Source organism: Felis catus, chromosome B1 (assembly GCF_018350175.1).
Source record: "Felis catus isolate Fca126 chromosome B1, F.catus_Fca126_mat1.0, whole genome shotgun sequence".
Classification (NCBI taxonomy): Eukaryota; Metazoa; Chordata; class Mammalia; order Carnivora; family Felidae; genus Felis; species Felis catus.
In genome coordinates, this window is record NC_058371.1 from 46,597,208 (window position 1) to 46,622,693 (window position 25,486).

Genomic DNA, 25,486 nt, shown 5'->3' on the forward strand with positions numbered 1-25,486 from the left:
CTCTGATAACTATGACACTGATATAAGAAACCAAAGATGACACAAATAAATGGAAAATATATGATGATCATGGATTGGAAGAATTAATAATGTTAAGATGTCCATACTACTCAAAGCAATCTACAGATTCACTGCAATCCCTCTCAAAATACCGATGGCATTTTTCACAGGGCTAGAATATATAATCCTACAACTTGTATGGAACCCCAAAAGACCTCAAACAGCCAAAACAATCTTGAGAAAGAAAAATGAAGCTGGAGGCATCACACTTCCAGACTTCAAACTATACTACAAAACTATAGCAATCAAAACTAGCACAAAAACAGACACACAGATCAATGGAATAGAGTCCAAAAATGAACCCAAACTTACATTGTCAATATTCATCAAAAGAGGAAAGATATACAATAGGAAAAAAACAGTCTCTTCAATAAATGATGTTGAGAAAACTAGACAACTACATGCAAAAGAATGGAACTGGACTACTGTCCTATATCATACACAAATATCAACTCAAAATGGATTAAAGACCAAAAGCCATAAAACTCCTAGAATAAAACCTAGGCAGCAAGCTCTTGAACATCAGTTGAAGCAATATTTTTTTGGATCTGTCTCCTCAAGCAATAGCAATAAAAGACAAAAATAAACAAATGGAACTACATCAAACCAAAAAGCTTTTGCACTACAAAGCAAACTGTGAGCGAAATGAAAAGACAACCTACTGAATGAGAGAACATGTTTACAAACAATATAGCTGATAAGGGGTTAACATCCAAAATATATAAAGAACTCACACAATTCAACATCAAACAAAGAAAAATAAAACCAAAAACAGCAACCCAATTAAAAATATTGACAAGAGGACCTGCGTAAGACCTTTCTCCAAAGGAGACAAAGATGGCCAACAGGCGCATGAAAAGATGCTTCACACCACTAATCAATGCAAATCAAAACCACAATGAGGTATCACCTCATCCCTCTTAGAAAGGGTATTATTTAGAAAGACAAGAAATAACAAGTATTGGCAACGGTGTAGAGAAAAGACAACATTCACTACTGTTGGTAGGAAGGAAAAATGGTACAATGGCTAGGAAAAACAGTATGGAGGCTTCTCGGAAAATTCTCAGGAAAACAGAACTACCATATCATCCAGTAATTCTACTTGTGGGTATTTATCCAAAGAAAATGAAAAAAAAAAAAAAAGAAAAACCACCCTTATTTGAAAAGATATATGTATTTCTGTGTTCACGGCAGCATTCACAGTAGCCAAGATAAGGTGGCAACCTAAGGTCCACCAGTAGATAAATGGATAGAGAAGATGTGGTATATATATCCAATGGAATATTACTCAGCCATTAAATGAAACCTTGCTATCTGTGATAACATAGATGGACCCAGAAGGTATTATGCTAAGCCAGATAAGTCAGATAGAGAAGGACTATTACTGTTATGATTTCACTTAGGTGTGGAATCTAAAACGAACAAACAAAAAACCAAATGAACAAACAAAACAGAAACAGACTCACAGATACAGGGAATAGTCTGGTGTTTGCCAGGTGGGATGGGTTGGCGGGGGGGAAAGGCATAATAAAGGAAGGGGATTAAAAGATACAAACTTCCAGTTATAAAATAAATAAGGCACAGGACACAATGTACAGCATAGGGAATATAGTCAATAATACATAACACCTTTGTATGGTGACAGATGGCAGCTAGATTTACGGTAGCAATCACTTCCTAATGTATATAAATGTTGAATCACTATGTTGTATACCTGAAACCAACAGAATATTGTAGGCCAACTACAGTTCAATAGTAAATAAACAACAGAGATACTGCTTTATTTGCCTACCTACAAATTGTAGCTTTAAGAATCCAATGAGTCAATACACATGAAAATCTATGTAAAATTCAAAGTGATAAATTTAAGAGTTTATTACTATCTGTACCACACAGCAGTTGTGTGAATATTCATCCATTAAGTCAGAAATGCTTGCCAGGTACCTACTACATCCCCAGGTACATTTGTGTTATCTGCTAAGGGGGGTGGGAAAGAACACTGAAAAGTGTAATTTTTTTTTTAATTTTTTTTTCAACGTTTATTTATTTTTGGGACAGAGAGAGACAGAGCATGAATGGGGGAGGGGCAGAGAGAGAGGGAGACACAGAATCAGAAACAGGCTCCAGGCTCTGAGCCATCAGCCCAGAGCCTGACGCGGGGCTCGAACTCACGGACCGCGAGATCGTGACCTGGCTGAAGTCGGACGCTTAACCGACTGCGCCACCCAGGCGCCCCTGAAAAGTGTAATTTGCATTTGCTATCATGAGGGGAATTACCTTGAGGAAATAGGACATACAATCATGAAAAGTTAAACACAAGAAGAAGATGGGAGAAGAACAAAACAAAACATTCCAAGCAATGTGCTACGAAAGTCTTCAGGGGAGGGAGAAAATGCCATCCTTCCCTGAGCAGTCCACACCAATTAGATTAGGGGTCTCTAAGAAAGAGAGACCAGGGTCAGCTGGGGTGGCCAAGGGAGAAGTGGGGAAACGGGCTGGGTGAAAACGGATCCTCCCAGATGGTGCATGCCACAGGTAGATGTTGGAGGTCAACAGCATTCCAGGCAAGGGGAAATCGGGGAGACACAGAGATAGGACTGGAAATAACAGAGACTAGTGCTTGGAATGAAAAACACTGAATGTGTAGAGATAACATGGGAGACGAAGAGGGGGAAAAAAAAAAAGCAGCTGAGCAACTTTTGTAATCTCATCTTGGGTCCCTGTCCTTGGCTTTGAGCAATGTAATTCTAACTTCCACGTTCTACCCACCAAGGAATAGAAACAAGAAGAGAAAAGAAAATAAATATAAATCAGAAGCTTCAGATATCTTCTATCATCTTCATCCTCAGTAAGGAAAGAGAGCTTCCCAGATAAGGATAAGGTGAAAGTCAGTACATTGATAAGATTTACTTAAGGACCAGTATTAATGATGAGGGTATTTGGGCTGAAACTCACTTTTTAAATAACTTACATTAACTTCATTTTCCCATCTCTCCTACGATAGCAATTCTTTTTTTTTTTTTTTTTTTTGTTAGAAATGTTTTTAGAGAAGTAATTTACTGGCACTTAATTACTAGTATTTAACCAATTCAACATTCTCTTTTCTTAAGAGTCCATTAGGTTTCTATTACAATATTATACATTCTAATCAAATGTGGCTTTCTGCAAAGGTCCTCATTGTCAGTCTCCTCAAAGCAAAGTTTATCTGGACTATTAGACATTCTCTCCGCTTTGGCTGCACCAAATTAGATCAATTATTTATACCTGAGGTCCACTGCTTCAGAACTTGGGCACCTCACTTAACATTTCTCTTGTGAATTATTAAGAGTCTTATTTTTAAAATAAAGTTCTCATTTCATAGTCTGTTTGATTGAGGTTAAACACAATAGTCTAGTGATTCTTGTATTAAACAGTTCAATGTCATAAGATTCTCTCCTGGGTTTTATGCCAATGAACACATTCGAAACAAATGAACCTTTCATTAAGAATACCCTCACTGGGGATAAGGGGCAAAGGGCTTCTGACTTAAAAAACTGTCTGGCACCAGTCTGGGCAGAATTATTAAAACAAGCCATAGATAGCAGGCGGATTCTACTGTTTATACATCAGCGATAATTAGAGATATGAAAGGGGCCTTAGGGTTTTCTAGTGCTCCTCCTTATTCTACAGGCAAAGAAAAAACATATCAACATTCCATAATGTCAGTTCATAGTGACTTGCTTTGTTCCAAAGGCCACTTTGAGGTATTGTTCAAAGGCATTCTTAAAGTAGTAAGACATGGTGGATGCATGTGGGGATTCTTGAATGCAAATAATAAACCCTGCTCTGGCTTGTTCATGCAGGAAAGGACTTTATTAAAAAATATTAGTAGTACCCAAAACCTCCAGGAATATCAAAGAGCCAGGCCAGGCTGGCAAGCAGCCAGGGACAATGTTCAACCACACCATAGGGAAAGGGACAGTCACTTGTCAATACCCTGTCAGTTCAAAAATCGTGACACTGCTCACTTCTCCACCCAATCTATGTAAGAACACCAGGCTAATAGGGCTTAATCACAAAGACTAAACAATCTTTTTTTTTTTTTTTTTTTTTTGGCTTTTACCTTAGAAAAGGGAGACAGACACACACACACACACACACACAATTCCACAAACATTAGAAAGCATGTCAAATGGTCCACTAAGTGTACCAAAATTAAAGCTTCTCAAAAAACTTGATTTCCACCTGGGCATCTGGAAAGCAACCCTTTCCCCCAAACTCTTGTCTTTATTCCCCGCCCCCCTCACAACAACCCTAACAATAATATGGCTTCTAATACTTGCATGACACACTTTATGAAACAGAAAATACATCCCTTCACTCCACTCTTGGAACCTCCCCTTGCTATACAAGCATTCCAACCAAGTGATCAGTCAATGACAGAACTGATTTGGTGTCCCGCAGAAAGAAGGGAACCTTCTCCTTACCCACAGTGCATTGACTAAGGCCTCTGACCTTCTTAAATTTTCTAATTCCAGCAGGTCATGACTCCTCGGTGAGATTAAAACAAGAACAGTGCCTGGCAGGCAATGGCTCAAGGCTGGAATCTGTCAGTCGCTTAGCTTTGGGGCCTTAATTCTCAAAGACATTGAATTATTTTGAGTAGGCTGTTTACCTTGATGTGAGCAGAATTAGCCTTAGACACTAAGCCTTTATGGCAAGTTTTATTGTCCAAGGCAAATATAACCTGTTAAGATTTACAGGCTTTATTAACAGCAATAACCATTTTATGGCCAACATCAGTAAATCAGGGTTTATTGAGAACTCTACAATTTTAATCTGTGGAAAACCATTAAAATGTCGGATTTTCATTGGACATAATTTCTAACTTTTATGAAAGATAGATTTTCCATTTAATTGGGGAGTATAAAAAAGTGCAGTGTGGGATAACGAATTGTTTTGAAAAGAGCCAATTGGTTTTAGCTAAACAACAAGTGTCAAACACTAAAGTTGCTATCTTTAGTTAGAACTGTCCCAAGGCTAAGGTTAACAGTAACTGCAGTGACAAAATGCTCTAATACATCCAGCAATAGGAGCTCGTGGAGTTTAGGAAAGGTTCAATTATCATCTGTTCAAACCGTAGGTATTTTGGAAAGAGTGTGTGACCTGTTATTTCATCCAAACCAGCATGCAAACGAGTCTGGTAAGAATCTTCAAATTCATATGCTACTTTTGAGAAAGTGTATTTACTACTCCTGCGACTACCATTCATAAGACTCTTCAATGGGGTAAGCAAGGTACAGAAACACAGATACTCACCAGCTTCTGTCAATAACCATTTATTTCTTCCCTGTGACAGATTAAAAGAGAGGGAAGCAGAGCGCTTTTGATAAGGGTCTTTGTCCTTGGATGAGCTTGTGAAGGAAGAACAGGGGGCCCAGGCTGGAGAGGCAGAGTTCACGTAAAGTCTGGGGTGAGGAGAGATGGTCTGAGAAGCACACTGTTTTTTCATAGGATTGAAAATGCATCAGATATCACAAGAGTCTCTGTTTTAATCTGGTTCTCCGACCACCAGGCTGCCCTCCATCTTTGCTGAGAATTAAAGGTTTGTGAAGCTTTATGAAAGACTAGGCTAAAAAGGAAGAAGATAAACCACAATAATCTCTACTATTTGATACTAAATACTGTTTTGAATGTTGTTTCCTCACCCCCCCCCCCCTTCTTTGTCTCCCAGCAATCCTACAAGGAAAATATCGTTCCTATTTCCAGATGAGGAATCGGAGGTTCAGGGTGGCTAGTAAATTGCTATCAGTCACAGCATTGGGAAGTGCTAGTCAGTGTTTGACCCTTCATGACAATGAGCTCTGTCATGGCTACAGCCAGATGTAGGAAAAATTGTAGTAAGGGTAGAGATCACCCTGGGGTCTCTTGTCTCCCCTTTCATATGTCTCCTTTTCTTCTCCATGGCCTCCTTCTTGTAACTCTGGAAATCCTGTACCTTCCTATCACCTAGGACAGCATCAAACCCAGGCTCCTGGCCCTTGGGAGCACAGAGGTTCTAGACATGCCCCACTCCAGGCTCCTCGTCCTCCTGAGCTCCCAACACCTCTATTTTTATCACTGCTCTATTTGTCGTTTTGCCAGCAGATTACTTATTTGAAACAAAAGAACAAAGAATTTACAGAAGGTTTAGGATTGGCATATTAGCTAGAAGAAATTTTAATCTCTATTTCTAATGGTGGAAGGTCCAGAGCATAGCAAACAGATATGTTACCACTGGCCTCTGGGCTCTCAAGCTTCAAAAAGCTTGAGGAAAACTAAATGAACCCAGAGTCTCATTAAAAACAAAAAAAATATTAGAGAAGAAAAAATGATCTGAGCTTTAAGGTTAGAATAACTTTCTAGTGATCCAAGAGCTTGGACAAGTTCCTATAAGATGGACATGAAAATACCTCTAACGTTCTACCATCTCACTTGCAAATCAAGTGAAATGACATAGCGAAGGGAGTCCTGGGTGGCTCAGTCTATTAAGCGTCCAACTCTCGATTTCAGCTAAGGTCATGACCTCACAGTTCAGGAGTTCGAGCTCCATGTCGGGCTCCTCGCTGACAGTGTGGAGCCTGCTTGGATTCTCGGTCTCCGTCTCTCTCTGCCTCTCTTTCTCTCTCAAAAATAAATAAATAAACATAAAAACAAGAGAAACAACAGTGAAGGCACTTAACACAGTACCTGGCACATGGGGACATTCTATAAAGGGTAGCTCTTCCTGAGCTTACACAAACCACCTTCTGTGGTCAACAGATGAATTAGTTGCCAGGGAAGTTCTACCTTACAGAGAGAAGACAATTGTACATGTCTTAGGAAAACACAACTTGGACCTGCCCCCAAGATGCCTCTCGATGTGTCAAGGAAGAGACCTCCTAGGCCACTGCAGGGCAAAATCCACTGAGATACCAGTGGCCCTGCTAGCCACAACCCCTTCCAGTGATGACCCCATGGCCCCACAGGAGGTGGGCAGCAAGGGAACCACGTGGTGGAGAGGGAGGAACATTCCCATGCAAAGAAGATAATGGAAGGTGCCTCACAGTGACAATTACATCACTGATTAATTTCCAAACACAGTTCCTATCACTGCCACCCTGGAGAGTCGTTAGCTAACTACAGGATCCTCACTTGACTGTGAAGTCAGAAAGCACAGTGGTGCACTCTTGCAGGCCTGGAGACCACATGATGGGCACTGCAGACATCTTCATCATGGGAGACCCTGACCGGGGAAGGGTATGTACATTTTCCCTTTCCTTCTCTACCCTTTTTGATTTCTTCTGTCATTCTGCCCGCCCATCAGCAAAAACACAGATGTCGATGGTAATAACAACCATGTAAGCTATTGCACACACTAAGAGAGCTGTAAATACTGGTGTGCAGATATAGGTAGTAACCAACACATAAATTCCAAGGAAACCCTGGTGTTTGGATTTGAGATGCTTTCTTGCATTAAGATGATGCTATAAATGCTTGTCAGGGCTCCATAATAGCCCATTAACCCACAATGTAGCCAAAACACTCTCCAGATCCATCCTATAACACAAAATGTAGAAAACACAGCTCTCCCTCATTCTCAGCTCAGAATGTCTGTTTTCAACCATCCTGTAGCCCTGGCTACTCCTTGGGATGGCCCTCATTTAATATCAGCCAGCCTGGCTCTGAGGTATATTCCTAATAACATAAACATGATTAAAATAAAGTGTCATTTGTTGTCAAAGGGAGAATAGGAAGGTGTAGGGAGTTGAACAGGGATCACCCCTCCCCCCCTGCCCCCAAGATTTCCTGTCCACACAGACATTTGGTTTTTTTTGTTTGGTTGGTTGGTTGGCTGTTTGTTTGTTTTTAAGGTTTATTTATTTTTGAGAGGAAGGGGAGGGTGAGAGCAGCGGAGGTGCAGAGAGAATCCAAGCAGGCTCCAGGCTCCCAGCTGTTAGCACAGAGACTGACATGGGGCTCAAACTTGCAAACCTTGAGATCATGACCCGAGTTGACTGACTTAACTGACTGAGCCACCCAGGAGCCCCCCACATGGACATTTGTAAATCAGGATTTTGAGAGGTAGGTGGTGCTTACAACAAACTGATGACGCCCACGCTAGACTCCTGGGAGCAGTAGGGTGTCCTGAATGAGAGTGATGCGTTCCCCTGTGCACTGAACGCCCTGCGGCCTCTCACCCTGCTCTGGAAACTACAGCACACTCTGCAAGAAACGGAAAGGTAGCAAGAGAAGGACCAAAAACCTTCCTGTTTCACATTAAATAACAATCTAAAAATAAGCATTTTCCTTTCTAATCATTTCCTATCATGCATGGAATGTTCACTTTAATTTTCAAGTCCGTTTGCTTCATTTCTGTGAACCACTTGAGCTTTCAATAGTGCCCACCCAGCATGCTTTCTGTCTAAACATGCAAGTGTGTGTGTTTTTCCGCTCTCTTTTATTTTCTCGATTCCTTTGTCCTTCCAATTACAAAATCCCACAGCAATTTTAGCAAAAATGTGAGGTAAAGGCTTCTTCTTCTTTTTTGTTAAATCTCTACCTCTCAGTGAATAAACAAACCACAGCTCTAAAGACATTTTCCTAGCTTCCCACAGAAGATCCACGACTGAACTATCTACTGCTCAACTCGGGCCTTCATTTATAAACTTATCATTCTATTAAGCCTTCCTTGTACCTCCCCACTTCACCCTTAGTATTACCTTCATGACTGTATTACTCATCTATGAGAACATCTTTTAAGAGGGCCTGAAAGGTTTAGGAAGCCTTTGCCATGACCACAATGTGTCATCATTGACAATTAGATTCTAATAGTATAGGAGAAGTCCTAGAAAACATGCAAGGACAAAAACCAAGAGTGACTCTGGATTCTAGACTCCTACCGTGAAGGAGACCTGTGGCTTCATCACTTTTTATATTCCCCATGCCCAGCACAGTGCCTACAGCATAATAAACGCTCAGTGGATGTTTGTTCCGTAAGTAAACAGAGACGAGTACAAACATTAGTGAAACTTGTGGCACCAGGGTCATGTCCTTCCCTGGGCACTTTTTCACGTGACAGGTTGAGCCATGACCCAAGGTGCACGTCAGAGTGTCCCAGGTGACTGACTGAGGACACAGAGGATGCCACCTGTGAGATCTGAGGTCACCAAAATCAAGAACACAGACCAAAATCCTACTCAGGCTACCTCGCAAGAGCTTTGTGTCAACAACAAAGTAGGCAAGAGACAACCTCCTCTTCCAACGTACTTCCTTCGCAGTATCTTCACCTTTAGCAACTGGGTCCAGAGAGCAAGAATGCCAGACACAGACTCTTTCACTTCACTTATGACCACATAGGACTCTGCTCTCCCTCCTGGGACCAGGGCTGGTGTCTTACCTCAGCAGCAGGGACTCCCTCGGGTGGCCGGCAATGCAGCACTATCATGCCTTCAATGGGCACCTCCCTTCCCTGTGGATCTTGTTCGAAGTTTTTCCTTAAATCTGCAAAACAAACAAACGAACAACAACAACAACAAAAGTGTGAGGTATAGGACAATTTGCTCTAGGGCCAATATTCTTCACATGTGGTCCAAATACAATAAAATAGTGAGCTTAATGTCGCAAACTGGGTCGACACAGAAGAGTCACTGTTTTTAGGAGTTCCAGACATAAGAAAATCGTTTTCCCAAATATTTGAAATAAACCATAACAGAACTTCCTATGCTCCATGCTTCCGTGAAGGAGGAAAGGTTTACTGGGGGCGCAGAGAGAAAACAAACAAAAAACAACTCATTTCCTGAGTCTTTGCCAACATAATCTGCTTAGCATCTGATGACACACTTGACCTAATAAGTTGCCATCCACAGCCATAATTGTGCAGTTGAGATGCACATGATTTTTTTTTTTATTAACTAAAGAATGCATTATTAATCTATAACCTCTGCCTTTTCCTTAACCCTCTAGGGGGATCTAGAAGATGGTAATAGAGTGAGATTACCTATTAGTCTTTATGTGTAACCAGGGAGAATGGGGCAACATCCAATCACCACGAAATCTATAACCCATCCAACCAAACATATAATTAAAAAATACAACACCCTCCAGTCAAACAGCAATGCTGCGTATCTGTGTAGTGCCCTTCATGGAAGGCTCGAGGCACTTTGCAAACAAGCTGCACTAGTAACCTTTTACACATGGAAGGGTGATGCCCGGGGAGGTTAACTGGCTTGCCAGTGGTCATGGAGAACATCAATGCCAGCGAGGGGGAAAAAATGCACAGAGCTTCCTGACATCCGGTCTCTGCCTGCTATAGCCAGCAAAAACTTTCTTAGGGAGAAGGACCCAGAGAGTTCAGAGAGAAAGCATGGCTTGAGTGGCTTTCCAGTTGAGCGCTTGCTTCAAGAACCAAAGTGTGAGCGGGCCTCCGCTTGTTGCGAGGTGTCACAAAGCACTGATGATTTTACAGCACAGGCTTAACTCTTGCCATCACCTGAAATCCTGCACTAGTAAAACAAAGGCGGCTTTTACAAGTCTTTCTCGATGTGAACGGTACCCCCTCCCTCCCAGACAATGTATTTTTCTTCAATTGAGTATCTCAAATTACAGGCTGTGGATTTATTGATTTAATTTTCTTTAGTGCTTACACTAACATGAAATATGTTCCCTGTAAAGAGCAGAGCTCCAGAATCAGTTACATCTTTACAAATTGTATAAATACATTAAACTTGCTTTTAGCAAGTCAGAAACACTGGATGAATAACAAGCAGAACCATCCATGTATTCACTTTCTTCCCAATTCTAGTCTTAATGTTTTCCCTCCCAGAGGCAACTGACGCCTTTTGTCAGTAGTGCTATATATTCAGGGATCTTCATGAGTATATAGGAGGCAACAGATCTTAAAAGGACTTGCATTGCAGGCAGGGGGCACATCCTTCTTCTCATTTCTCTCCTGCCCCCCAAATCATGAAGCCAGATTCCTTCTATTCCAGATCCATAAACTGCCATAGCACTTATGATTCAGAATTTCTTTTTTTTTATTATTTTTCTTTATTTTTTTTTAATTCACCCTCAATTTGTTTACTGTATTTAAGAGTCTGATTCAGAATTTCTGACTGCAAGTGTGATAAGGGTCACCTGACTGCTGATAAAACCATGAGGGAAGAACTGTGAATAAACCCTAGAGTGAAAAATCTCCAGTTTCCTGCACCATTTGACTACAAAGTTTCCTTTGCTTTCCCCCAGGGGAGCTGTGAGTCAAAAATCCTTCCTCCTCCTGATTCATTCACTCATCAGGGCTGGACTGAAACCAGTGTAGCACAGAGTGTGAGCATGACTTCAACAGGAGTTTTGTGAACACTCAGTTTGCTAAAGGAAAGGGTTGAGTTTTTGTGGCTATTTTTGTTTGGTTTGTTTGCCATTTTGTTTTTCTTGATTGCTTTGTTTTCCAAATGAAGCCTCCCTTGGTGCTGCTGAATAATGGTTGCTGCTTTGACAACACCACATAATCTGTATTCAACCAGAAGAAGCACAGAAAACAGAGAGTGGGACTTTGTTTTGTCTTCCAGCTCTATTTCCTTTCTTTGCTCAGGAGAAATGGAAATGGTAACCAAATGCATAGTTTATGGTTAGCTCCTCACTCCACTACTCTAATACACTGGCAGGTGAAAGGAAAGTTGGGATGAAAACATCCAATATACTTCCCCATTCCCAACAGCTCCATAAAATAGGAAAACATGCAGCTAAAAAAGGAAGCCCTGCATTCCCACTGGGATGTAGGAAAGGGTAATGTCTATAAAGAAGAGACACCTAGTGGGTCTCATCCAGCCAGGATCAAACTACAGGAGGGACCTACCCAACCTCTTGCTTCTCCCCAAGTGACATTGGGCATCACTGGCAGGGTTCCGGCCAGAAGCATATTAATACTCCTCAGTAAGGAGAGACAAAGATGAAAGGCAAATCAGCGATGGAGTAGGGGGTCAGGGGAAAAGTATGATGTCATGTATCAGGATCCAGCTCATAATGAGCATCCAGCCACACACCAGATACCACACCAAGTAAGAAACACAAGCATCACCGAGTCCTGCCCCATACCTGAGGCTAATGGTAGAACTTTGGTATTTCTGACTCCTAAGGAGAGAAAACAGACCAAATTCCAGCTGGCTATGAAATATACTAAAAATCATGGAAATAAACCCTTAGACACAGAGGTACATGCTTCCAGCTCTACCTCTGATTCCCACCACAGGTCATCTAACCTGATTAGTTTCTTAATTGGCAAAGTTACATACTTTGATCACCTATGTTAGTTCTGAGGCTTGAAAGATTTAGATAGGAACCCATGCAACTTCCAGTAGTAGAGAAAATATCCCCAGCCATATAAAAAGAATTCTACAAATAAAGGAGGCAAACCATAGAAATGAGATTCAATGGCTTCCTCTAAGACAAGAAACAAGAGATATTTTTATAGAACTTCTAATTTGAGCTTTTTAAAGTCAAAACGAAATAGCAACTGAGAATCTAGAGTAGGGAGTTATAAATAGGATAACATCTGAGATCAAGAAAACTGCCACTATGCAGGGGGAAGAAAAAAACAACATAAGTGCTGAATTAGAAATATACATACCATGGAGACCGTAAACAGCATCCTGAATATTGCAGAAAACTAAACTAGTGAGGATCCAGTCAGGATCCAGGCAGGAAAAGGAAAAAAGCAGAGGGGTTGGAGGAGGCCCAAAGACGAGGTTGGGGTTACAGAGATGTGAAGCACTGGGCTTGGGTGCTGGCACCTCAGGAACGTGGAAGAGGGATTTAAGAAATCAAGACCAAGACCTCTGAAGAAAGACTGTCCATCAATCTGGTGCTGGAACCTCTGTGGGTCCTAACAAAGCTGGTTCTGTTAGTACTTGAAACAAAATAATAAGCTGGAAACAAGAAGCAACTGCCACTTCCAGGATGAAGAAACTCTACTAGGGGGATGCTGACAGGGACAGAAAATTAACAAGTAGACTTCCTCCCTCTTCCCTGTTTAGTCTCCTCCCCTGCCCCCTACTGGCGGAGCCTTACAGGGAGCCAGGATCTGGCAAAGAGGTACCTGCTCCAGCTTTACAAACTATATGCCAGTGGTCTTAGAGGCAAGAGACAACAGCTATATAACCAACAAAACCCAGTTTATGAGGCTGCCTCTAGTAGGGCTCTTAAAATTTCTTACTCCTCACTGTTTTCCTCATTTCTATAAAGGGGGGGCTTTATATCTGAGATGGTTGCCCTCATACTCTCAGGGCTACTGAACACCCGACACAGAGCATGTCCTTAACAAATATATGTTGCATGCATGTGCTAAGAGGAAAATTATAAAATGATAATAAATTTTCCAGCAAAAGAACAAAATAAATAACAAAAGATAATGTTGAGATAGAGAAATGTAGTATTAAATAGAATAGGAATTTTAGAAAGAAACAAGCTGAAAGAAAATAAATGATAACCTATTTAAGAATGATAATAATTCTTCTCTGAGGTGAAAAAGGACTTGAGTTTGCAAAAGAGCTCACTGGATACAAGGCAAAATAGTATTAGAAAGAAAAAAAAAAGATCCTAAATATGTCATAGTTAAAAATTTTGAATTTTAACAAAATAAAGAAAATTAGAAACATAATAATTTTATAAGTATCTCAGGAGTAAACAAACTGATGTAACTAACAATTTCATGGACTAGAATAATTAATATTGTTAAAATATCTATACTATCCAAAGTCATCAATGGATTCAATGCAATCTCTATACAAATTCCAGTGGCATTATTTAATGAAATAGAAAACACAATCCTATAATTCACAGGGAACCACAAAAGACCTTGAAGGCCCAAAGCAACCTTGAAATAAAAAAAAAAAAAGAACAAAGCTAGAGGCATCATACTTCCTGATTTCAAACTACACTACACAGCTACAGTAACCAAAACAATACAGTATCAGCATAGAAACAGACACATGGATCAGTGGGGCAGAATGGAGACCCCAGAAATAAAACCTCACATATACAGATATCTAATATTTGACAGGGATACGATTATTCTAAATGAGGAAAGGGTATCTCTTCAATAAATGGTGGTGGGAAAACTGGATAATCACTTGCAAAAGAATTAAATTGGACCCCTAACTTGTAACACAAAAATTAACTCAAAATGTATTAAAGACCTAATTGTATGACCTGAAACCATAAAACGACCAAAAGAAACTCTAGGGAAAAAGCTTCTTGACACTGGCCTTGACAACAACTTTTTGTACATGACAACAAAAAACACAAGTAACAAAAGCAAAAATAAACAATTAGGACTATGTCAAAAAGTTCTTGTGCAGCAGAAGAAATGATCAACAAAGTGAAAGGCAACTTATGGAATGGGAGGAAGTATTTGCAAACCATATTTTTACTAAGGGGCTAATCTTCAAAATATCCAAAGAATTCATTCAACTCAACAGCAAAAGAACAAACAATCCATTAAAAAAAATGGGGAAAGGACCCAGATAAACGTTATTCCAAAGACAACACACAAATGTCCACTATGTACTTGAAAAGGTGCTCAACATCATTAATCATCAGATAAATGCAAATCAAACCCACAGTGAGATACCACCTTGCTCGTGTTAGAATTGCTATCATCAAAAAGACAAGAGATAAATGTGGATGACAATGTGGAGAAAAGGGAAGCATTGTGTACTGGTCTAGGGGCAGTAAACTGGAGGAGCCACTATGAAAAACAATATGAAGACTCCTCCCCCCACCCCAGATTAAATACAGAACTACCATAAGATGCAGCAAACCCATTCCTAAAGAAATAAAATCACCATCTCAAAAAGGTGTCTATATCCTATGCTCACTGCAACATTATTCAGAAAAACATGAAAACAACCTAAGTGTACATCAACGCATGAATGGATGGAGTGGGGGTGTGTGTGTGTGCATGTGTGTTTATATAGACATGTATGTGCACACACATACACACACACAAAATGGAGTGTTATTCAGCTTAAAAAACAAAAACAAAAAACCAGGGGCACCCAGGTAGCTCAATCAGTTAAGCATCTGACTGTTGATTTTGGTTCAGCTCAAGTTCTCACCAACCATGAGATCAAGCCCTGCATTGGGCTCTGTGCTCACAGCATGGAGCCTGCCGAGGATTGTCTCTCTCTCTCCCTCTCTCTGCCCCTCCCCTGCTCATGCTCTCTTTCTCCCTCTCTCTCTCAAACAAACATTTAAAAAATAAAATAAAAATAAAGAACAAAACCCTGCCATTTGAGACAACACAGATGGGACTTTGAGGGCATTACGCTAAATGAAGTAAGTCAGACAAATACTGTATGATCTCACTTATATATAGAATACAAAAAAGCTGAACTCCCAAACGAGGAGAAGACTAGTGGTTGCCAGGAGCTGGCAAGTGAGGGAAAGGATGGAGGTCAAAAGGTACAACTTCCAGTGAAAACATGAGTAAGTTCCACGGACCTAACATACAGCATGATGAATATAGTTGACAATATTGTGCTGTTTACCTAAAAGTTACTGAGAGACTAAATTTAAAAAAAAAAGAAAAAAAATGTAGCTATGTGAGGTGATGGATGTGTTGACTAACCTTACTGTGATAATCATTCCACAACAAAAACGGATACCAAATCATGGCAAATTGTAAGTTACACAAGGTTATTGGTTAGGTATATCTCAATAAAGCTACATAAATATTTTTTTTTTAAAAGAAGTGATTGACAATGAAACAAAAATCAGGCTAGGATTAGAACTTTTTCCTATATTAGCATATACCAGGGTATAATTAATCATACCTATTTATTTTTTTTAATGTTTATTATTTATTTTTGAGAGAGAGAGAGAGACAGAGCATGAGTCAGAGAGGGGCAGAGAAAGAGGGAGACACAGAATCTGAACCAGGATCCAGGCTCTGAGCTGTCACCACAGAGCCCGATGTGGGGCTCAAACCCACAAACCATGAGATCATGACCTGAGCCGAAGTCGGATGCTTAACCAACTGAGCCACCCAGGCACCCCTATGTTTTTATTTTTGAGGAAAAGAAAAAACAAAAGAGCACAGGTACCAAATTTTTCTTCCCAAACAAGTTATTATACACGAGCAAACTAACAAAAATACAGTCTCAGACACGGCAGAGACGAGAGATTTTAATCAGCTGCACCCCCTTCCTGAAAAAACAATTACCTTTTTTAAAAATGAGGCTCAAAGTAATGAATTAGTAAGTATTTGGAAGTTGTGGTTTCAAAACATTTGGCAGTGGGCAATAAAACACACTTGAAAATGTTCAAATCTAATTTTTTTATGATATAGCAAGGAATATTCGTGTAATTATCCAAAAACTCTGGAAAAAGAAATGCATAACACCTCATAAGCATGCATGTTAAGTAACGATAAGGATTTAAACTCCTAGGTCATTTGTCCTAGAACTCGATTAGTAAGACTGCACACTTTTGAAGAAGGTGGGGCTGGAGACTGAGCATCCATTTGAATTCTGGGTCTGCCACCTACTAGAACCTTGATTTGGTAAGTATTTTTATCTCTCTTTGCCTCAGGTTCCTCATCTGCCAAATGTGGATAATAATTTTCATCACATATAGTTTTTGTGGGCATTAAATGCTAATACGTGTAAAATCGTCTTAAGAGCACCGGGTACATAACACAGCTTAATAAAGGTCACAATTACTAAATCCTATTATAAGGCTGCAATGATTAAAAGGAGGAGGCTTTTTCATAAATCAGATATACATATTAATTATAAACTGGAAAATTTTTCAAAGACTCTCAAATGAAAAGTATAAATTAATATATGATAAAACCATAGCAGTCACAAGATACTTATTTGGATCTTAGGATAGGGAAAGCCCTTCTAAAAAAAATTAAAAGAAGAATCCTTAAGGAAATGATTGGTAGATAATGTTTGGTAGACATGTCAAACTAAAAACCGTTTCAATCTTGAAGGGGCACGTGCACCCCAAAGTTTATAGCAGCCCTATCAACATAGCCAAATAATGGAAAGAACCCAAATGTCCATCGACTGACGAATGGACAAAGAAGGTGTGGTATGTATACATACATATGCACACACACACAGACACACACAATTGAATATTACTCAGCCATCGAAAAGAATGAAATCTTTCCATCTGCAAAGATGTGGATGGATAGACAGTATCATGCTACGTGAAGTAACAGAGACACACAACTATCACACGATTTCACTCATATGGAATTTAAGAAACAAAACAGATGAACATAGGAGAAGGAAAGGAAAATCAAATAAGATAAAAACAGAGAGGGAGGCAAACCATAAGAGACTATTAACCAGAGAAAACAAACTGAGGGTTGCTGGAGGGGAGGAGGGCAAGGAATGGGGCTAAATGAGTGATGGGCATTAAGGAGGTCACTTGTTGTGATGAACACGGGGTGTTATATGGAAATGATGAATCCCCAAATTCTACTCCTAAAACCAATACTACACTATATGCTAACAAACTTGAATTTAAATAAAATCCTGGAAGGAAAAAAAATGACCTCAATCTCAAACATTACAAGCAACATTATAGGCAGAGGCTGGACAGCCTTAATACACAAACGGCACTATTACAACAAACAAAAAAGATAAATACCCTAAAACAAAATGGCAAAGGGGCATTCAGGCAACATTCATAAGAGAGAAACAACTAATAGAGATAATCATAAGGCCAATATCCCTAATCATGAAAGAAATGCCCATTTAAAAAGCATCAATATGTCTCTTTACTTTTCCAAAGAGGCTTGGTTTTATTAGTTTCTTTAAGTACTAATTCCCAGTGTTGGAAAGAGGATGGAAAACTAGATAGTCTTAAACACAGCTAGGTAGTGTGAAAACGGGTCAACATGAAGGGCAAGCTAGAGGATGTGTCAAAATTACTTTAACAGTTCATTTATATGTTCACTTTCTAATGAATAAATGCACAACATGTGGGATATTATTTGACAATAATCCCATACTGTGGGATATTATTTGACAATACAAAGAAATAAAATACTGGAGTACTTTCTGCAACAGAGGAATTTTGAAAGGAATATGCTCAGTAAAAGAGGCCAGACACAAAAGACTACATATTGTATGATCCGACATATATGAAATGTCCTGAAGAGGCAAATCCATACAGCCAGAAAGATTCATGATGGCCAAGCACTGCAGGTGTCAGGGCAAGGGGCGAGGGGAATGTTACGGCTAATGGGAACGGTTTTACTTTTCGGCATGACAGAAGTGTTCTAAAATAGACTCTGAACATGGTTGCACAACTCTGAGAATGTACTAAAAACTAGCAAATTGTAGGGGCGCCTGTGTGACTCGGTTGAAGATCTGAATATTGATTTCGGCTCAAGTCACGATCCCACGGTGGTGGAATCAAGCCCTGTGTTGGGCTCCACGCTGAGCATGGAACCTGCTTAAGATTCTCTCTCTCATTCACTCTGCCCCTCTCCCCCTGCTTATGCTCCCTATCTCTATGAATGAATGAATGAATGAATGAATGAATGAATGAATGAATAAATAAATAAAATTTTAAAAGACCTATTAAATTGTATACATGCATTGGCTGCAGGGTATTATGGATTATATCTCAATAAAGTTATTATTTAAAAGGATTCATTTATATAATTCAAGCAACCTATTTCTAAAATTTTCTAAAAAAACGATTACACAGCTACCTAGAAAAATGTGGAAGGGTGACATTGCTCAATTCTCCACTTATAATGCTGAACAGTTGCTAACAATCTAAATGTCCAATAATATAAGAATGGCTAATATCTTTTGGTGCGTTCCTATAATGGAATACTACACAGGCGTTATAAAGCTCAAAGAATATTTACATTGCATGTAAATGTTTGAATAAATTGCTACATAAGATAAAAGAGCATGGGGCGAATGGTGTCTATCGTTTATATATATTTTCTAATATGTGAGAACTGGCCTCCTCAAAATGTAATACATTTTTTTATAGAATGCATCTACTTCCAAATAAAAGTAGGTACATCTGCATTAAAAACCTGCTTTGGTCGGCAGGCCTTCTCCTACTTTGCCTTCAGGTTTTCAGTTTATTTGCAACAGCTTCCTTCATTCACTCATGCTGTTGACCATGGGCAGTGGAGTGCATTAGTGAACCTCACACAGACCATCCCAATACTCCCACAGCATACATGCTAACAGGAAGAACAGACATTAAACAAGAGATTAAGATTAATGGGGGCACCTGGATGGCTAAGTCGGTTGAGCATCCGACTCTTGATTTTGGCTCAGGTCATGACCTCACCATTCCTGAGTTTGAGCTCCACGCCAGGCTCTCTGCCAGCAGCGTGGAGCTTCCTTCGAATCTCTCTCTCTCCCTCTCTCTCTGCCCCTCCCGTGCTTGTGCGCTCTCTCTCTAAATGAATAAACAAACATCAAAAATGTGTATTCATGAGTGACGAGATAGAGAAGTAGTAAGTTCAGTAAAAATCTATCACAGTGGGACCCAACTTAATCGAGTGATTCCAGGAAAGTTCCTCAGAAAAGTTATAGGTCTAAACAGAGACAGAGCCTCACACAGCCTACATAATACACACTGTACCACTTTTACTATTCCAATCGGGCTTTGCTGGCTTAGAACATTCTTCTTGCATACATATGCTCTTGTTTCTTTCCTGCAAATCTCTTGCAAAATGCCTGCCTAGCTACCTCTCTTTCCAGAAGTTATCACATCACATAAGGACACTCTTTTATTAGACTTGGTCTTCTATTCATATATATTGAGAGGGTGGAATATAAATAGATTTCCACCTTCTGATCTCACTTACAATCATGCTCACATGGGTCTCTGGGAAGAAGAGAAATAATAATTTTCACATTACTTTGTATAAGGGAACTGAACCAAACTGCATACATACACATCAAGACTGAAGGTTTTAAAATTCTAAAATAGCAACTGGTGTGGGATTACTATATATGCCATAGGAAAAGCCCTACAGAGGAGAAACTCAACATTTCAAAGACTTGCTACAGGGTGAATATGGGTATACTAATTCTCTACTTCATTTGTTTCTGCATTTTCTAAACTTTCCATAATGAGCATGGATTATTTTTATAGCCAGAAAAAATAATGTCCAAAAAAAGCCACTCTTTCCTAGGAGTTGTCAAGATTCTCTAAACTAGATCAGAAACCAGGGAAGAAGTCCATTTTGTTTCCATTTATTGTAGCAAGTTTCACTCCTATCATGTCTGTTAAAAAAGGAAGTGGGGCACCTAGGTGGCTTAGTCGGTTAAGCAACCAACTCTTGGTTTCAGCTCAGGTCATGATCTCATGGCTTCGTGGGTTCGAGCCCCGCATCAGACTCTGCTCTGGCAGTGCAGAATCAGCTCAGGATTCTCCCTCTCCCTCTCTCTCTGTGCCCCTCCCCCACTTGCACTCTCTCTCAAAATAAGCTTTTTTTTTTTTTAAAGGAGACCAAAAGGACTGTTATTTTTCAATCTTTTGTGAATTCTAAAATATTAATTTTACTCATAGGAATCTGTGCACAAGGACAACATTTTTATTTGTTTTGTTCACCGCCTTGCCTCTAGTGTCTGGACTACACAGGAGCCATCAATAAATATTTGTTGAATGAGTGAACACATTTCCATTTCAACTCACGTGAATGACTATTATAAACTTAATATACAACTAGGTCTCCAGGAGTCAAGATAACTAGAAAAAGCAAAACCACGAAGAGATGAAGGTACTATAATGATGCTAAAGTAACACTGACTCATGCTGCCCGTGTGTGCGCCCATGTGTGCACGTGTTAAGGTGCTAACAAACATCAGCACTGACCGGTGTGGAACATTACTCTCTCTACTTCTGCTCCTCCTTCACCCCACCGCCCTGTTCGTGTCTACAGCAGAATGCCAACAAGGCCCAAAGCGACTGGAAACAAAGACAGCAGAAGGGAAGAGGAGGGCAAGGTGATGACGCCAGGTGCTTGGCTAACCTGTAAATCATCTCATCGGCAACAAGATCACCCCGAGTCAGCGGTGCCTGCCAATAAAGTAGTCCATCGGGGTGAGGCCATGGGAAGTGGCAGCCTCCCCTTCCTCACCCTATGCCCTACTTGGCCTTTTTCTCATTTTCCTTTCATGCTACTATGTTAGAAAAGTCATTGTAGCACAAGAAAATCAATAAAAATTCAATTCCGAATAATAGTTCTTTGCGGCTCAGCAACACCAGGGAGTTATCGGCTCATTCAATGTTCTGGCAGTTAATGCAATGAAATAAAAATAATTTACTCATTCAAACCAAATCAGGCATTGAAAAATCATAGTCATTTTTTTAATAGTCATAGTCCTAGTCATTTGTTAAGACTTCAGGAGGACAGTACGATGTCCCATTAGTGTCCAGCAACACCAGTATGCAAATCAGCTCTCAATCTTTCCCACCCATACTTTTCTGAACGAACAGCAAATCCTGTTTGTCACCCATAAAAGGAATTTGTAACTTAGCCAAATACAGATCATTTGTTGGAATAAAAAAGCTGGTCCAAGTGCAGAACAGATGGATGCCAGCAAAATGAAAGTCAAGGCCCCGTGCCCCCATTTGGTTCTGCCTCAGTCCTCCAGCCCTAGATGCTTATGGCCTGAGAAGTCAGCTACCAACTCTAGTTCCCAGAGGAAGTATATAAAAGGCTTCCTGTCAGGTCATTTCCTTCCTCTGTATGGGCTTTCCTTGCCAGCCTGTCTTAAGCCCTCTGCCTTGCTGAGATCAATGAACTCTGCACATTTCTTGACCACCGATCCATACTGATGCCAGGCTGTTCCTATCTTTCACTTCATGTCTTTGCTCTGGATCTTTTAGTTCTGATTTCGCCATGTCTCCTCGCGGGACAACTGGCACCAAAGCCCAATTCCACATGTGCGTTTCTCTTTCCTAAAATTGTTGAATACTGTAGGTTTACCTCCTGGCGAGTGAAAGCTTGCAGCAATAGCAAAGGGGTGACCCCTCTGGCCATAGTTGAGTCCCATGGGCCTCTCTGCATTGTCCCTGATCCCATCCCGGTGCCAAGCAACGAGCAGGCTCTCTTGATTGGGACAGTAAGGCACTTGACTGATGCCAGGGATCCTGTCACACAGAGACTCCTCAAGGCTGTTTTTCAGGGCCACGGAAGAACTCTGGGGCTTTGCTAGATCCCCTGTGCTCTGCAATCCCTCTGATGTCCAATTGCTTTTATCCATAAATCACTTTATAAGTAGTACTGTGTGTCACGACCCCTTGCACACCAAGTGGCACAGTCTGTCAGGCAAATAGTGGTGTTGCGAAGGCAGCGTTCAGCAAGAGAGACACATTATGGTGGAGTGAAGCAGCTGTGATTTTACAAAATGCTTTGAGCACTAATTTAACTTGCTCTCTATTGAGCTATTCCCAATGCAATACATTCCATTGCATTTGGCCTCTTTTGTTTACAAGGAAGCAAAATTCATTCAGATTCCATCAAAAATTGAGTATTTATTGAAAATTAGAAGGACAAGAATGTTAATTTTGAGTCCAGGGCTGACTGGAAACCAAGAAAGACCATAGACTAGGCTTGAGAGAAAGAGTAAGCATCACAGACAAGTAGGTCTTAAAGAGACCCTAACAAAGCCCAGCAAGAGGACGTGGAGATCCAGTGTTATTCTACTAACTGGGTGACTGCATAGTCCTCCTAGCACACAGACAGCCTGTCACTTCTGCCCCTCCTAATCAATTGCTTCCTGTCTATTGTCTTAATGGCCCCTACTTCTCTGTTGCTTGCACCCACTCATGACTTCTCATGTCTCAGGGTCACCACAACATGCTTCTTTGCCCTCTTCTGTTGCCTCTGCCAACAACCGATTCTTCTTCAGGATCAAGTCATACACAGAAAAGCAAGAATCTAGAAGTACATAATCACTTTAATCCTTCTTAAGAGGGTCTCTCAGACTGGATTTACTCCTATGCAGCAAACTCAGGTGTACATTCTTGGTCCCATGGACGTGACAGGTACACAGCATGGCCACCCAGGCTGACCAACACTGCTTCCCACAGCAAAGGACTATGGGTAGGACTCCATACAAGGGACCATGCCTATAGAAGGCTTTCTGAGGTTGGCTTTGACTCCAAGTTCCTGTAAAGGCACCTTCTGTGTATCAATTATATTGATTTGGCTGTATCAGTATGTAAAGGATGGCTGAAGTTTGACCTAAATAGCAGATCTTAACAATCTTCAATAGGGAAAAGTTATTAGGTGAAAATATAGACACTCTGTGCTCCCTTGTTTTTAAAATACTAAATTAAAATAAAGCTAATAAATCACACATTATATCTTTATATCATGTTCCACTGAATGCTCTAGGGACAACACACCTATAAAGCTCCATATCTTATGGGTTTGAGAGTATGACTGCTCTACTTGCTGTGCGAATGGGGACACTGAGTCTTAGATGAACACAGAAAGACACTGAATCAAAGTCCTTTTGATGGAGGAAAAAAAAAATAGTGCAGTCCCAGGAATCATTGACAAGACTAGGATGCCCAGCTCTGAAGAAGTGTAATGAAAGGTCCCACTGCTCATCTTTCTACTGTCCGGATTCCCTGTCCACGATGTCGCTTAGCCACACACCCCCACACCGCTCCGCCCCACAAAGCCGCACCAGTGTTCACTTATAGCTAATGCAAAACGAACTCCATGGTTGATCAGACAGAGTTTTAAGAACAACAAAAACATGAGGAATCATTCCTGACTTTCTCAGTGCCCTGCAACCCTCCACAGATTAGAAGGATGTGAATGAGCAATGAGGTTAAAAAGAAATGACCCAAAAGTAACCTTAAGCTTTCAATACTCACCATCTCATTACAATTCAGTACTAGTACTGCTGAGATGGGGGTGGGGAATAAAAGGAGGGGGAAGAGAGTCAAAAAGAAAAAGCCAACCTAACAGTGAGAAGAATACATTTTTTTAACCTGCAATGTTAGCTTTTTCGATTCTTCTCCCACTCCAGGTCTCCCCGAGGCTGGGAAGGTCGATCAGGACAGGGTGTGGCCAGTGTCTGAAGCACATAAACACTGGAATATACCACAAACATCTAGTATCCCTGTCTTCTGCTTGGCCCCATATAGCAACTGAGTGGAAGAAAGGAACACTGTATTTTGCTTTCCCTTAAATCAATCTTGCCAGAACAGGAAGGATCTAAGATGCCACGTCAGCACAAATTGTTCACTTTTTTGGTAGCAAAATCCATGTTTTAGACTAAGTTTTATAAAGAGGCCTAACAAAAAATGTGGAGGGACTAAAGTTGACATGAAAGAGCTGGCCCCCTGGAGGTCTGGGGGAGTTTTCCAGGGAAAGCGAATGGCAAAAGGCTATGAAATAGGGACAATCATGGATATTTGAAGAAGAAACATAGTCACAGTGTTTGGGACAGTGAAAGAAAGCATTGTGGCATAAGGGTAAGTAAGAGGAGCCGGTTAATTCCCATGGAGCCAGTGGGAGAAGTATGGCCAAGGGAACGACATGATCTGGGTTGTACTTTTTTTTTTTTAAAGTTTATTTAATTATTTTGAGAGAGACAGAGACAGTGCAAGCAGGGGAGGGACAGAGAGACAGAAAGAGCAAATCCTAAGCAGGCTCAGTACTGCCAGTACAGAGCCTGACTTGGGGCTTGAACTCACGAGCAGTGAGATCGCGACCTGAGCTGAAACCAAGAGTCAGATGCTTTAAACCACTGAGCCATCCAGGCACCCTTGTATTTTTTTTTTTTTTAAATAACCATTCTGGCTTCAGTGTGGAGAATGGGTTTTAAGATGTTAAGACTAGAAGGAGGGAGGTGATTATCACGGTAAAGAAATAACAATTGTTAGTATTCATGCTTGTATTAAATTGCAGTCTAGTCTTCAAATGGTTAACTCTAGCTCTTTCTCTAGCTTTTCTCTTTGGTCAAATTTTGGGAATGGGATGTTCATACTGCCTCTGCTTTCTCAGCTCCTATGGATTCTTAGATCCACTATGATCTTCTAACCCCTCCTCTCATTACACTGCTTTGCCCAGATCCACAGAAACCTTTATGTTCTCAAATCTCACTAAGCCCACTCACTTGATCTTTGGATGGCATGGACACTGAGGACCATTTATTCCTTCATACAAGTCTGCACCCCCTCTTGCACATTCCTGGGCCTCTTCAACTTTTCTTTCCCATCTTCAGTCTTCTTCATGGCTCTTCCTCTGTTCATCCCTTAACCATTTACATAATTTCACTCCTGGACTGCTGCTCTGATCTTGTCCCCCTTAACTCTGTCTCTAGTGAATGGGATGGCAGGGGATTTAGAAAATAAAGCCACATCACTGTCCTTCTTATGACACTTCGATGGCACCAGACCACATCCT

General features: G+C 40.6%; 1 protein-coding gene across 14 annotated transcripts in view; it reads right to left on the reverse strand.

Moving 5' to 3' along the window:
• The window catches only part of UNC5D (unc-5 netrin receptor D), a 566,092-nt gene that overhangs the window by 199,930 nt on the left and 340,676 nt on the right, over positions 1 to 25,486 (reverse strand). For all 14 annotated transcript variants that reach the window (XM_023252623.2, XM_023252628.2, XM_023252624.2 and 11 more), the window contains exon 4: positions 9,458 to 9,561. In XM_023252623.2, coding sequence (XP_023108391.1) covers positions 9,458 to 9,561 — 104 coding nt within the window. The remainder of the gene's footprint in view (positions 1 to 9,457; positions 9,562 to 25,486) is intronic.